Source organism: Hyperolius riggenbachi, chromosome 1 (assembly GCF_040937935.1).
Source record: "Hyperolius riggenbachi isolate aHypRig1 chromosome 1, aHypRig1.pri, whole genome shotgun sequence".
NCBI lineage: Eukaryota > Metazoa > Chordata > Amphibia > Anura > Hyperoliidae > Hyperolius > Hyperolius riggenbachi.
The window spans coordinates 429,714,636-429,729,635 of record NC_090646.1 but is presented as its reverse complement, the minus strand read 5'-3'; the positions used below and the strand labels follow the sequence as shown (position 1 = coordinate 429,729,635).

The window sequence follows — 15,000 nt, the reverse complement described above, 5'->3', positions numbered from 1 at the left end:
AGGCTGAAGGGGGGAGGGAGGGGGGAATACAATAGTTTAAAAAAAATTTTTTAACTAAAAAAGACCAACTAAAACAAACGATCAGACCCCACAAACAGAGAACTCTGTTGGTGGGGAGAAAAGGGGGGGATCACTTGTGTGCTGTATCGTGTGGCCCTGCAGCTAGGCCTTAAAGAGACTCCGTAACAAAAATTGCATCCTGTTTTTTATCATCCTACAAGTTCCAAAAGCTATTCTAATGTGTTCTGGCTTACTGCAGCACTTTGTACTTTCACAGTCTCTGTAATAAATCAACTCATCTCTCTCTTGTCAGACTTGTCAGCCTGTGTCTGGAAGGCTGCCAAGTTCTTCAGTGTTGTGGTTCTGGTATGAACTCCCCCTCCTGGCCCCTCTCTGCACACTGCCTGTGTATTATTTAGATTAGAGCACCTTCTCTCTTCTCTTTTACAAGCTGGATAAATTGTCCTCTGAGCTGGCTGGGCTTTCACATAGTGAGGAATTACAGACAAGGGCAAAGCTGTTTGCAGGAAGAAAAGAGCAGCCTGAAACTTCAGTGCATGAGAGATGCAGGGGGAAAGAAACACACAAATGATCTCTTGAGATTCAAAAGGAATGCTGTATACAGCCTGATTGTGTATGGATGTATTTTCTATGTGTGGACATACTGTACATCAACCTACTTCCTGTTTTGGTGGCCATTTTGTTTGTTTATAAACAAACTTTTAAAAACTGTTTTTAACCACTTTTAATGCGGCGGGGAGCGGCGAAATTGTGACAGAGGGTAATAGGAGATGTCCCCTAACGCACTGGTATGTTTACTTTTGTGCGATTTTAACAATACAGATTCTCTTTAAAGCTGCAGTGGCCAATTTGGCATAAAATGGCCTGGACTTTAACACTGCGGTCCTCAAGTGGTTTAAAGGACAACTGAAGTGAGAAGACAATATTTTTATTTTATGGCTCTTCAATAAAAATTTTACAAAAATAAAAAGTTGCTTTCTCTGCATGCATAAAATCATTTTGAATGTAAACTCAGTCTCCCAAGAACTGTTAAATGGTTGACTTGATAAATGTAGGGGACCTGCACTCCTTCACTTTTGTCTGCCCCATTACCAGTATGGGGATCTCTCCCCTCGCGATGCTCTACCAATAGTGTCTATATTTGCAAAAAGCACATTAGTAATGTTGTATAATAGTATGAACTGAGCTGATTTCGAAGTTCCTTATTTATAAGATGCATGGATAGGGATAGACTTGTGCTTAACTTGTAATGGATAGAAGTGGGACTGCACAATATAATCAATCATTCTTTTATGTAGATGTAAAATAGAAATGCATTAAAAAAAAAGTAAATCCACGTTTTATTACCTGTAATAGGCTTTACAAAGGCTGCATTAAGACTGGTTTATGGTGGAGAATGAGCATGCTTTTAAAAAATTGAGATGCCTTGTTCTGGAGGGGGAAAAAAATCAAATAGGCCAGCAAAAAGTAAAATGCACAAGTCCAGATCAAGTGAGCAGAAGGGAATGACTGTTTACACTACACTGGTATGGATTTAATTCCCCCTTTTTGCAAAGAAGTTAAAAGAAAACTCTTTTCTCTCTGACAGTTTATGGTAATTGTTTCAGTTCACAGGTCTAGGTGTCAGAGAACCGAAAAAAAGCTTTGTGTTATGCCTTATCTGTGGGTAGTGCTGACATTGGTAAGATGGCAGCTCCCCTATAGGCAGAGAGAGAACTAGAGGCAGCAGAATTTGGTCATGGAACATTAGGATTAGAAACATGCTGTGAGAAACAGGTTTTTCACAGAACGATGTAAACATAACCATATACAATGATACACATTAAATGTGAGATTAGGTACCAAGTAAAGGTTACATTTAAGTTCTGTAAAACTTTGTCTAAATTTTTGATGGCAAAGCAGTTTGGTTACTTGAGGTCACCTACAGAAGCCTGCATGAATCTGTTTACTTTCTGGGTTGTGGACACTGAATGCAGTGATAATCAGAATGACCATAGCTTTAATGTTCAGTAGTTAACTCAATCCCATGTGTAGTTGGCTTCTTACCTTTTTTCCCTTTCAGAACATTAGAATCTAGTGAGGTTGCCCATCACAGTGGAGGGGTGATGGTAAAGCTCAAATAGAGGGAAGGAGTAGAATGATCTGTCCAGGGTAGCCCATAATGGATCCTTTTTTAATTATGGTTTCTTGGTCACTCTAGAATGTATTTAGCAAAAGCACAATGGCATCTCTAGGTCTCTACATATTGAATGGAATATAGTAGAAAGTTACTAAGCCTAAAATGGAAAGCAGCCTCAAACCATCTACCCATTCATAGAGGGCAAGGCAGGCAGTCCAGTCTTTTTCATAGACTAAAAACTGATGCAGCTTTTGTGCAAGCAGAAATTAGAACTGCAAGTTAACACCTGTAGCTGTTATAAAATGGAAGCCTTTCTCTCAAATAACAATTATAATAAATCGTAAATTTGCTGTGAGGTTGTGCGACTTGGCCTTTTTGAGCCCAGATGGTGCCCCCTGTTTCCTCTGGCCCGCATTATAAGATTTAAAAAGGCTGATTAACCACTTCAGGACCACAGTCTTTTCGCCCCTTAAGGACCAGAGCCTTTTTATCCATTCAGACCACTGCAGCTTTCACGGTTTATTGCTCGCTCATACAACCTACCACCTAAATGAATTTTGGCTCCTTTTCTTCTCACTAATAAAGCTTTCTTTTGGTGCTATTTGATTGCTCCTGCGATTTTTACTTTTTATTATATTCATCAAAAAAGACATGAATTTTGGCAAAAAATTTTTTTTAACTTTCTGTGCTGACATTTTTCAAATAAAGTAAAATTTCTGTATACATGCAGCGCGAAAAATGTGGACAAACATGTTTTGGATAAAAAAAAACCCATTCAGTGTATATTTATTGGTTTGGGTAAAAGTTATAGCGTTTACAAACTATGGTGCAAAAAGTGAATTTTCCCATTTTCAAGCATCTATGACTTTTCTGACCCCCTGTCATGTTTCATGAGGGGCTAGAATTCCAGGATAGTATAAATACCCCCCAAATGACCCCATTTTGGAAAGAAGACATCCCAAAGTATTCACTGAGAGGCATAGTGAGTTCATAGAAGATATTATTTTTTGTCACAAGTAAGCGGAAAATGACACTTTGTGACAAACAAAACAAAAAAAAAAAGTTTCCATTTCTTCTAACTTGCGACAAAAAAAAATAATCTACCACGGACTCACCATGCCCCTCTCTGAATACCTTGAAGGGTCTACTTTCCAAAATGGGGTCATTTGTGGGGTGTGTTTACTGTCCTGACATTTTGGGGGGTGCTAAATTGTAAGCACCCCTGTAAAGCTTAAAGGTGCTCATTGGACTTTGGGCCCCTTAGCGCAGTTAGGCTGCAAAAAAGTGCCACACATGTGGTATTGCCGTACTCAGGAGAAGTAGTATAATGTGTTTTGGGGTGTATTTTTACACATACCCATGCTGGGTGGGAGAAATATCTCTGTAAATGACAATTTGTTAATTTTTTTTTTACACACAATTGTCCATTTACAGAGATCTTTCTCCCACTTAGCATGGGTATGTGTAAAAATACACCCCAAAACACATTATACTACTTCTCCTGAGTACGGCGATACCACATGTGTGGCACTTTTTTGCACCCTAACTGCGCTAAAGGGCCCAAAGTTCAATGAGTACCTTTAGGATTTCACAGGTCATTTTGAGAAATTTCGTTTCAAGACTACTCCTCACGGTTTAGGGCCCCTAAAATGCCAGGGCAGTATAGGAACCCCACAAATGACCCCATTTTAGGAAGAAGACACCCCAAGGTATTCCGTTAGGAGTATGGTGAGTTCATAGAAGATTTTATTTTTTGTCACAAGTTAGTGGAAAATGACACTTTGTGAAAAAAAACAATAAAAATCAATTTTCCGCTAACTTTTGACAAAAAATAAAATCTTCTATGAACTTACCATACTCCTAACGGAATACCTTGGGGTGTCTTCTTTCTAAAATGGGGTCATTTGTGGGGTTCCTATACTGCCCTGGCATTTTAGGGGCCCTAAACCGTGAGGAGTAGTCTGGAAATCAAATTCCGCAAAATGACCTGTGAAATCCTAAAGATACTCATTGGACTTTGGGCCCTTTAGCGCAGTTAGGGTGCAAAAAAGTGCCACACATGTGGTATCGCCGTACTCGGGAGAAGTAGTACAATGTGTTTTGGGGTGTATTTTTACACATACCCATGCTGGGTGGGAGAAATAACTGTGTAAATGGACAATTGTGTGTAAAAAAATCAAAAGATTGTTATTTACAGAGATATTTCTCCCACCCAGCATGGGTATGTGTAAAAATACACCCCAAAACACATTGTACTACTTCTCCCGAGTACGGCGATACCACATGTGTGGCACTTTTTTGCACCCTAACTGCGCTAAGGGGCCCAGAGTCCAATGAGTACCTTTAGGCTTTACAGGGGTGCTCAAAATTTAGCACCCCGCCCACTTGCCAGGACAGTTAACAAACCCCACAAATGACCCCATTTTGGAAAGAATACACGCTAAGGTATTCCATGAGGGCCATGGTGAGTTCATAGAAAATTTTATTTTTTGTCACAAGTTAGCGGAAAATGACATTTTGTGAAAAAAAAAAACAAAACCACAAAACCACAATTTCTGCTAACTTGTGACAAAAAATAAAACATTCTATGAACTCACCATGCACCTCACGGAATACTTTGGGGTGTCCTCTTTCCAAAATGGCATCATTCGTGGGGTCTGTCCTGGCATTTTAGGGTCTCTGCAATCATTACATGTATGGCCAGTATTAGGAGTTTCTGCTATACTCCTTATATTGGGCATAAGGGTAATGCACTGTGGGCTGAAAGGAAAAATGAACGTCAAACAATCAATGTGGATGAAAAAATATCTGCCAAAAATTTTTGAAAAAAAAAAAAAAAGAGGAGGAAGGCGTCTGCCAGGACATAGGAGCTGCCGCCCCAAAAATCCAAACCCACCAGCTCGTATGCCCTGGCAAACCTGATTTATCCATTCACACCGATCGATGTGGATGAACAAATCATTGCCAGAGTTCTTTTTTGATACAAAGTGTTTGCCAAAGCATATGAATCCCCAACACCACTCCTCGGCCCATATGCCTCGGCAAACGTATCTTTTTGACTGCGGAGGAGAAATCTCGTCCTGCAGCGCTGCATGCACCGACTTGTGTGTAAGCTGACAGACGCGCAACGTTCTGTCAGGATGCACCATCAGTACTGCAGCTGGTTAGTCATTCGCTCGGTCCACCTGGAAGGTTATTGGATGGAAAAAGAGAAAAAAAAACCCAAAAAACAAGCAAGCAGCAAAGCAATTACTTCATTAACATTAATAACCTTTGAACTTTTTTTAATAAAAAACTTAACATTGCAAACCAAACATTAACTTCTTTGCTTACCTGTTTTTTGTTTTTTTTTTAACTTACCTCCCGAGGACAAACCTCTCCTCCCCCATGGAACAATGTGCGAAGTGCAAATTGCACAGAGTTGTGGCGAAATACATTACGCAATTTGTCCCAAGTGAAAGGAGAGGTTTCTGGCAGCCCTGTGTATTAGGGTCTCTGGAAACCCGATGTTTGGTTTCACACTGCATATTGACATATCCGGTGGGTCGAGCCCGCCGCACCGTATCGTCCAAAACAGACCTTCAGGCAATACCACAAGAGTAGCATTCGGCCTAGTAATGAACTGCGTCGCCATAGACTAACATGACTTCCGCGCCGATCGATATTGCCACAGAAGCCACGCAGTAACGTAGGCATGCACTAGCGTTAAGTCAAGCACTTCCGGCGTAGGGGGGGACCGCAAAGTGTGACTTTTGCTAGGCATTTTGCCCTAACGCATCGCAGCAGTGTGAAATAGCACTGAGAGACCCTTGTGTGCCTACCGCTGTGTGTGGAGTTCCCTACTCTCTAATAGTGTACCTGCTCGTGGTACCTCTCAAAACACTCCCCTAGGCATAGGCCAGGCTGGTCAGGACAGGTGGGACAATAAACAGTGGTGTCACGCCTTATTCCAGCTCTGCTGCAGACACGACAGCGTTTTCTTCGGATTCGTTGACCTGGGGTAGTCGGAATTGGATAGGCGTAATGCCTTCCATGCAGCCGGCTAGTTGCATCTTGGGGTTGGGCCACGCCACCTCCTGGATACAGGAGTTCTATCACGATCTGTTTATTAAATTGAATAAACGAGCCAGTTCTCCCAGCCTTACTGTAGTGAACAAAGCTGTTGTAAATTGCCAATTGAATGAGGTAAAAAGACACTTTTTTATACCAGCGTCTTGTTTTTCGGGCAACTAAATAGGGCGCTAACCTCTGGTCATTGAAGTCCACCCCTCCCATGTTAGTATTATACTCGTGGACGACAAGGGGTTTTTCAATGACCTTAGTTCGCCGTTGAATTTCAACTGTCGTGTCTGCGTGAATGGTGGACAGGAAGTAAACCTCCCTCTTGTCCTTCCATTTCACCGCGAGCAGGTCGTCAGCACACAAGGCGGCCCTCTGCCCCCGTTGAAGTCTGGTGGTAATGAGCTGTTGGGGGAAGCCCCGGCGACTAGGCCGCACGTTGCCACAGCATCGGATTTTTTCTATTTTTAAGTGCTGAAAGAGGGCCACACTTGTGTAATAATTGTCCACAAAAAGATGGTACCCCTTCTGGAACAAGGGTGACACCAAGTCCCACACAACCTTTCCACTGCTCCCCAGGTAGTCAGGGCATCCGACCGGCTCCAATTTTGAGTCTTTTCCCTCATAGACCCTAAAATAAGATGTATAGCCTGTGGCCCTTTCACAGAGCTTATACAGTTTCACCCCATACCGGGCGCACTTGTTTGGGATGTACTGTTTGATGCGAAGGCGCCCGGTAAAGCGTATGAGGGACTCGTCTACGCAGATGTCCTGGTCAGGGGTATAAGCATCTGCAAATCTGGATGACAGGTGGTCTATGAGGGGTCGAATTTTGTGGAGCCGGTCAAAAGCAGGGTGGTCACTTCGATGACAGGTTTCGTTGTCATTGAAGTGCAGGAAGCGCAGGATGTTCTCAAATCGTGTCCTGGACATGGCAGCAGAGTACAGGGGAACATGATGTGCTGGGTCCGTAGACCAATAAAACCGCAACACATTCTGCTTTACTAGTCCCGTGTGAAGGAGAAGGCCCAAAAAAATTTTCATTTCGGAAACTTGGACTGGTTTCCACCGAAAAGGCTGGGCAAGGTACTTTTCCGGATTGGCGGTTATATATTGTGTGGCCTTACGGTTGGTCTCTGCCACAATTAAGTCCAAGAGATCCTGGGTGAAGAACAGATAGAAAAAGTCTAGGGCCGATCCTAGATTATCTGTCTCCACCTGGACTCCAGACTGGGCGGTGAAAGGGGGAAGTACGGGTGCGGCGGAATCAGGGGATTGCCAATTTGGGTTTGCCAGCACCTCTGGTAAATTAGGGGTAGTACGGGCCCGTCTTCTTGGTGGCTGCGACTGGGATCTTACTGCACGTGCCACCGAACCAGTTTCAACTTCCATGCTGGTGCTCGCCACTTCACCAGGGTCTACGGAAGTACTGGTGCTAGGTCCAGGAGATGTTGTGCTGCTGGTGCTTGCCCCACCATGAAATCTCAGACCAGCACGAACACCACTCTGCTGCCCTTGAGGCTGATCCTGCGCCACCTGCGGTCCAACAACATGGGGTGTGGTACGCCTGGCTTTAGCCGGGACCTCAACCTCGTCATCACTATCGGTCAGTGAGCCACTGCTCAATTCAGGTTCAAACTCTGACCCGGAAGATTCGTCGAATGAGGCGTCCCAATCGTCCTCATCCGACTGGGCCATGTACCTGAGAACCTCATCATCGGAATACCCCTTTCTTGCCATGGTGGGCTGCTAAATTTAGGGGGTATTCCTCTGAGACTACGCAGAAAAAAGAGCACCTACCTAGCAAAAGGGAGTATTTGAGAGGTAGAAAGCTGTGCTCACTGAGTTTTGATAAAAAAAATAAATGAAAACTGAGGTTTACAGTGCCACAGCTATTGTACAGTGTTTTTTGCAGTGATCAGAAAAAAAAATTCTGTCACTGCGGTGGGGCGGGCTGAACGCAAGTGCAGGCGAACGATCAGGCCTGATCGGGCAAACACTGCGTTTTTTTTTTTGTGGATCCTAGTGACCCTAATAGATCTGACTGCGATCAGTAATGATCACTTACAGATACTATATAGTACCAATGTTGATTAGCGACAGTGATGACGCTAATTAGTGACTGTGGTGCAGTGGGCTGAGCACTAACTGACACTTACAAAGGGGCCTAGCTAACTGGCCTAACTGCTAACACTAGTGATACTAAAAAAGTGACAGTTTTCACTGTTTTTAGATCACTTGGATAGTGACAGGGGGGTGGTGGCGAGTGGGGAATCGGAGGCAATCAGAAACAATCACAGGACAATCAAAGGCAATCACAGGGCAATCGCAGGCCAATCACAGGGCACTCAATTCCTGGGACAATCAAAGTCAATCACAGGGCAATCAAACCAATCACGACACAATCAAAGCCGATCACAGGCCAATCAAAGCAAATCACAGGCCAATCACAGGGCAATCAAACCAATCACGACACAATCAAAGCCGATCACAGGCCAATCACAGGGCAATCAAAGCCGATCACGGGACAATCAAAGCCGATCACGGGACAATCAAAGCCGATCACAGGCCAATCAAAGGGCAATCACAGGGCATTCACGGGACAATCAAAAAAAATCACGGGACAATCAAATACAATTACAGCACAATAAAATTGAATGTCAGCACAATGAAATTGAATGTCAGCACAATCAAATACAATTGCAGCACAATCAAATACAATGCACTGGGAAGGTGATTGGGGGGGGGGGGGGGGGGGGCTGATGGCGATCTAAGGGTGTGGGGGGTTGATTAGGTGCCCGCACGGGGTAGACTGGGTCCTGATCTGGTGGGTGGCAGACACAGGGGGTGACGATAGGAGATCAGTGAGGGATTACAGGGGAGAATAGATGTAAACAATGCACTGGGGAGGTTATCAGGAGGGGGGGGTCTGAGGGCAATCTGAGGGTCTGGGTGGGTGATCAGGTGCTCCCAAGGGACAGTTTAGGGTCTGCGCTGATGGGTGGTGGTGACAAGGGGTGATAGACAGGTGATAGATGGGTGATAGACAGGTGATCAGTGGGTAAGACAGCTATATAGCTATAGCTGTATACAGCATACAAGGGGGGTGGTCTGGGAGGGGGGTCTGGGGGGGATCTGAGGGTAGGGGGGGTGATCAGGGGACCCTAGGAGACAGTTAGGGACCTAACCTAGGGGATAGCATCCCTAGATAGTGACAGGGAGTGATTGATGGGTTTTTAGGTGGGTGGTGGGGTGCAGATACTGGTGTGCTGGGGTGGTCAGGGGGGGTTCTGAGGGCTGGGGTGGGCGATCGGGGGGTCTGTGTCATGCAACGTGTTTTTTTTTTTTACTTAGCTAATGGCTGCCGTCCTCTCTGATGGTCGCACGACGAGTGACCATCAGCGGAGGAGGCAGCCAGTATAATACACTTTGTTACAATAACAAAGTGTATTATACTCCTCTGATTGGCCGGATCGCCGCATTTGAAACCCGCCGGCGCTGCTAATTGGCCGGCGGGTTTCCGTGCACAGTGGGCGGAGCCTATTGCCGGCGGCGATCGCGTCATTGATGACGCGATCGCCGCACAGCCACCGCTGATGCCGCCCCCGCCGATGGGCGTATTGCGGTCGTTTGGGCCCGGTCTTTGCCGCCGCCCATCGGCTGGGGGCGGTCGTTAAGTGGTTAAAGGATACCCGAACTGACATGTGACATGAGATAGACGTGTGTGTATACAGTGCCTAGCACACAAATGACTGTTGTGTTCCTTTTTTTTTTCTCTGCCTGAAAGAGTTAAATATCAGGTATGTAAGTGGCTGACTCAGTCCTGACTCATACAGGATGTGACTACAGTGTGACCTTTACTGATAAGAAATTCCAACTATAAAACACTTTCCTAGCAGAAAATGGCTTTTGAGGGCAAAAAAGAGGTAAAAAGGGGAATTTCTTATCAGTGAGGGTCACACTGTAGTCACTTCCTGTATGAGTCAGGACTGAGTCAGCCACTTACAGTGGAGGAAATGATTATTTGACCTCCTCACTGGTTTTGTAAGTTTGTCCAATGACAAAGAAATGAAAAGTCTCAGAACAGTATCATTTTAATGGTAGGTTTATTTTAACAGTGGCAGATAGCACATCAAAAGGAAAATCGAAAAAATAACCTTAAATAAAAGATAGCAACTGATTTGCATTTCATTGAGTGAAATAAGTTTTTGAACCCCTACCAACCATTAAGAGTTCTGGCTCCCACAGAGTGGTTAGACACTTCTACTCAATTAGTCACCGTCATTAAGGACACCTGTCTTAACTAGTCACCTGTATAAAAGACACCTGTCCACAGAATCAATCAATCAAGCAGACTCCAAACTCTCCAACATGGGAAAGACCAAAGAGCTGTCCAAGGATGACAGAGACAAAATTGTAGACCTGCACAAGGCTGGAATGGGCTACAAAACCATTAGCAAGAAGCTGGGAGAGAAGGTGACAACTGTTGGTGCGATTGTTCGAAAATGGAAGGAGCACAAAATGACCATCAATCGACCTCGCTCTGGGGCTCCACGCAAGATCTCACCTCGTGGGGTGTCAATGGTTCTGAGAAAGGTGAAAAAGCATCCTAGAACTACATGGGAGGAGTTAGTGAATGACCTCAAATTAGCAGGGACCACAGTCACCAAGAAAACCATTGGAAACACATTACACCGCAATAGATTAAAATCCTGCAGGGCTCGCAAGGTCCCCCTGCTCAAGAAGGCACATGTGCAGGCCCGTCTGAAGTTTGCCAATGAACACCTGAATGATTCTGTGAGTGACTGGGAGAAGGTGCTGTGGTCTGATGAGACCAAAATAGAGCTCTTTGGCATTAACTCAACTCGCTGTGTTTCGAGGAAGAAAAATTCTGCCTATGACCCCCAAAACACCGTCCCCACCGTCAAGCATGGGGGTGGAAACATTTTGCTTTGGGGGTGTTTTTCTGCTAAGGGCACAGGACAACTTAATCGCATTAACGGGAAAATGGACGGAGCCATGTATCGTGAAATCCTGAACGACAACCTCCTTCCCTCTGCCATGAAACTGAAAATGGGTCGTGGATGTGTGTTCCAGCACGACAATGACCCAAAACATTCAGCAAAGGCAACAAAGGAGTGGCTCAAGAAGAAGCACATTAAGGTCATGGAGTGGCCTAGTCAGTCTCCGGACCTTAATCCAATAGAAAACCTATGGAGGGAGCTCAAGCTCAGAGTTGCACAGAGACCGCCTCGAAACCTTAGGGATTTAGAGATGATCTGCAAAGAGTGGACCAACATTCCTCCTGAAATGTGTGCAAACTTGGTCATCAATTACAAGAAACGTTTGACCTCTGTGCTTGGAAACAAGGGTTTTCCCACTAAGTATTAAGTCTTCTATTGTTAAAGGGTTCAAAAACTTATTTCACTCAATAAAATGCAAATCAGTTACTATCTTTTATTTAAGGTTATTTTTTCGATTTTCCTTTTGATGTGCTATCTGCCACTGTTAAAATAAACCTACCATTGAAATTATACTGTTCTGAGACTTTTCATTTCTTTGTCATTGGACAAACTTACAAAATCAGTGAGGGGTCAAATAATTTCCTCCACTGTACATACCTGATATTTAACTTTCAGGCAGAGAAAGAAAAGGAACACAACATAGTTGTTTGTGTGCTAGGCACTGTACACACACGTCTATCTCATCATGTCACATGTCAGTTCGGGTATCCTTTAAGCACTTTACTTTTTCGATGGCTGGACAGAGCTACATTTTCTTATGATTCTATAGTTGAGTATGGTAATTTGGAAGTTATTTCACTAGCTAAAATTGTTTCAACTCCCTTCATCCTTTCCACTTTGCTTTTCCCTTTCTACATAGGAGTATTTCTTTGATCCAGATGTTTTGACTGAAGGTGAACTTGCTCCAAATGACAGGTGTTGTCGAATTTGTGGCAAAATTGGACACTTTATGAAAGACTGTCCTATGAGGAGAAAGTGAGTAACCTTTTACATGTACATAACTGAAGAACCGTCATCTTAAAGGATCACAATCGCAAAATGTAAACAAATAAACATAAAAAAATGCATAAGTGAAAGTGGTAGGTAGAGTAAGGTTTATAGTATTAAAAAAACAAAAACCTTTTGCTTTTTAGATTAACATGACATTCTGCATGAGATGCTCTTAACAAAAAACGTATACAGCTCCTGCGAGGAGCACAGTAGTAATTGTCATCAATTGGTTACTTGAGACCTTTGGATCTGGCGAGTCTGTACCCGTAAGGGGATTTGCACTTTCGTTTTTGCTGAATGTCACATTTGCTGAATGTCACTACTGTGGATAAAGGGAAAGCGCCGAGATCATTTTTTGTAGTAACTGTCATCTGCTTTCCTGAAGAGAGGCAGTAATCTTTTTTTATAAGGACCCCTCTCCAGTTTCAGACAAGGCACAGCAGACGCTATGATAGTTACTACGATGCTTGGGAGCTGTATATGTCGTTGGGATGGTCCAATGACTACCAGCTCTATGAAAGGGGAATTTTTTTCCTTGCATCAAAAGGAAGATTAATTGTTCACCCTCTGCAGGCTATAAAGCCTCCCAGAAGTCAATTGGTAACTGCTTCTCATGCAGAATGTTAATCTAAACATCAGGAGTCATTTTTTTAACTAACATGACATCCGGCAATCGCCTGGTTTCAGTTTAGTTTTTCAATAGCTTGGTCATGGTCTGAAATTATTAGTCATTACTGCAGTCTGGCTTTTGTTTTTGTTCTTTCACACAATGTGTTGTGCTTGTGGTGGTTTTTTTTTTTTTTCATAACTGATGGCACTGAAAGCTTTTACGTTTACATATTAGAGTGAGAAGACGCAACCAGGAAAATGCTGCAAACCAAAGATATCCAGAGCGAAGACAAAGAAAAAATGATGACCGGGAAATGAATAGAGGCATGGAAGGAAGTTGTGTAGAGGGAAAGCAGCAGCAATCCACTCCTAAAAAGCCCCAGCAAGGAGCATGGGGTAACAATGAAGCAAGCAAGGAGAAAATGTTGAGATTTTCCTCAGAGAAATGGCGGAGACAAGAGGATAGAGAGCTGCGGGAAAAGCGCTGCTTTATATGTGGGCGGGAAGGTCACATAAAAAAGGAATGCCCACAGACTAAAGGGGCAGCAGGTGGGTAAAACCTATGTTGTACTAATATTTGTTATAGTACAACAGACTTGTGAGCCTGACATGTCTTTTTATGTATGCTTTGTTGCATCTAAAACCTATTTAGTTATGGAATAACTGCCACCCAGATCATTGGAGATCATTTTGTGTGGCAGTTTAAGGAAGCGTGCTGCTCCATAACATCTGAGCCTGTTCGTTTGTCATCCTCTGCCCCTCTCTAGACTAGAGAAGGATGGGCTGACTGACAGGTGCACATCTGGCACACTAAATTCCCTAATTGTCAGGAATGCCCATGCTGACACTTTGGTTTCCATGGCCTATGCAGCTTAACCACTTCAGCCTAATGCTACATACACATTTGAGATAAAAGTCTTTGGAAAAGGCAAGATCACAGACCAATTTTACCCCCTTCTATGTAGTATGAGAGCCATACTCTACACAGTTTATTCTATGGAGCTGAACTCCCCATCAGATAAAAATATTTGCAAGATGCTGGACACAAAGATGTTGTACACATTCAAAAGATCAGTGTCTGCAAAAGATCTGTTCCTGCAAAAAGATCAATTTCTGCAAAATGCATTCATAGTCTGATATCTGCAAATCCTCATACACACTTTGTTTAACAGACATTCATCTGCAGATCAGATCCACCAGGATGGATCTTCAGATCTGCAGATTGTCAGATATGCAGATGAATGTCTGATATCTGCAGATGCTCATACACACCTTGTTTAACAGACTATGAATGCATTTTGCAGATGGGGATCTTTTGCATTTGTACAGCATCTTGCAAAGATTTGTATTTGATGGGGAGTTCAGCTCAATAGAATAGACTAGAGTATGGCTCTCATACTATATGGAATTGGGTAAAATTGGTCTGTGATCTTGCCTTTTGTAAAGACTTTTATCTCAAGTGTGTACGTAGCATAACTGGACGTGGATACACTATGTTGTATCATTTTAATTGGGGCAAGTTGTAGAATAAATTTTGGTGTGTTATAAAGCTTGAACTCACATCACATAAGAAATAGGTTGAGACAAACTCAATCCAACATAATTTTCTAAATTCTAATCAAACTTGGGAAAACTACACAAGACATATGGGATAACCTTTTTAACTGTGATTAGTAAGTAGATTTTAGGGTTAAAGGGAGGGTTCACGGAGAAAAAAAAATACTAATCCACTTACCTGGGGCTTCCTCTAGCCCGTGGCAGGCAGAACGTGCCCTTGACGCCGCTCCGGAGGCTCCCGGTCTTCTCCGGTGGCTTACCTGGCCAGGCCGGCTTCCAGGTTGGGCTCTTGTGCGCTCCAACCTGCGTCTCACGCTGACTTCATCGGACGTCCTCCAGGCTGTACTGTGCAGGCGCAGTAGTTCTGCGCCTGCGCAGTACAATGCATAGGACGTCCAATGACGTCAGCGTGAGACGCACGTTGGAGCGCAAAGAGAAGTCCGACCAGGAAGCCAGCCTTGCCGGTCTGGTGAGCCACCGGAGAAGACCGGGAGCCTCCGGAGCAGCGTCGAGGGCACGTCCTGCCTGCCACGGGCTGGAGGAAGCCCCAGGTAAGTGGATTCGTTTTTTTGTTTGTTTTTCCAGTGGATCTTCTCTTTAACCACTTAACGACCGCCTAAC

The 15,000-nt window shown here is 43.9% G+C and overlaps 1 protein-coding gene across 1 annotated transcript in view; it reads left to right on the top strand.

Moving 5' to 3' along the window:
* The window catches only part of TUT7 (terminal uridylyl transferase 7), a 110,234-nt gene that overhangs the window by 74,610 nt on the left and 20,624 nt on the right, over nucleotides 1-15,000 (top strand). Inside the window, exons 25-26 of the mRNA XM_068237196.1 lie at nucleotides 12,083-12,198; nucleotides 13,058-13,371. Of these exons, the coding sequence (XP_068093297.1) occupies nucleotides 12,083-12,198; nucleotides 13,058-13,371 (430 nt within the window). The remainder of the gene's footprint in view (nucleotides 1-12,082; nucleotides 12,199-13,057; nucleotides 13,372-15,000) is intronic.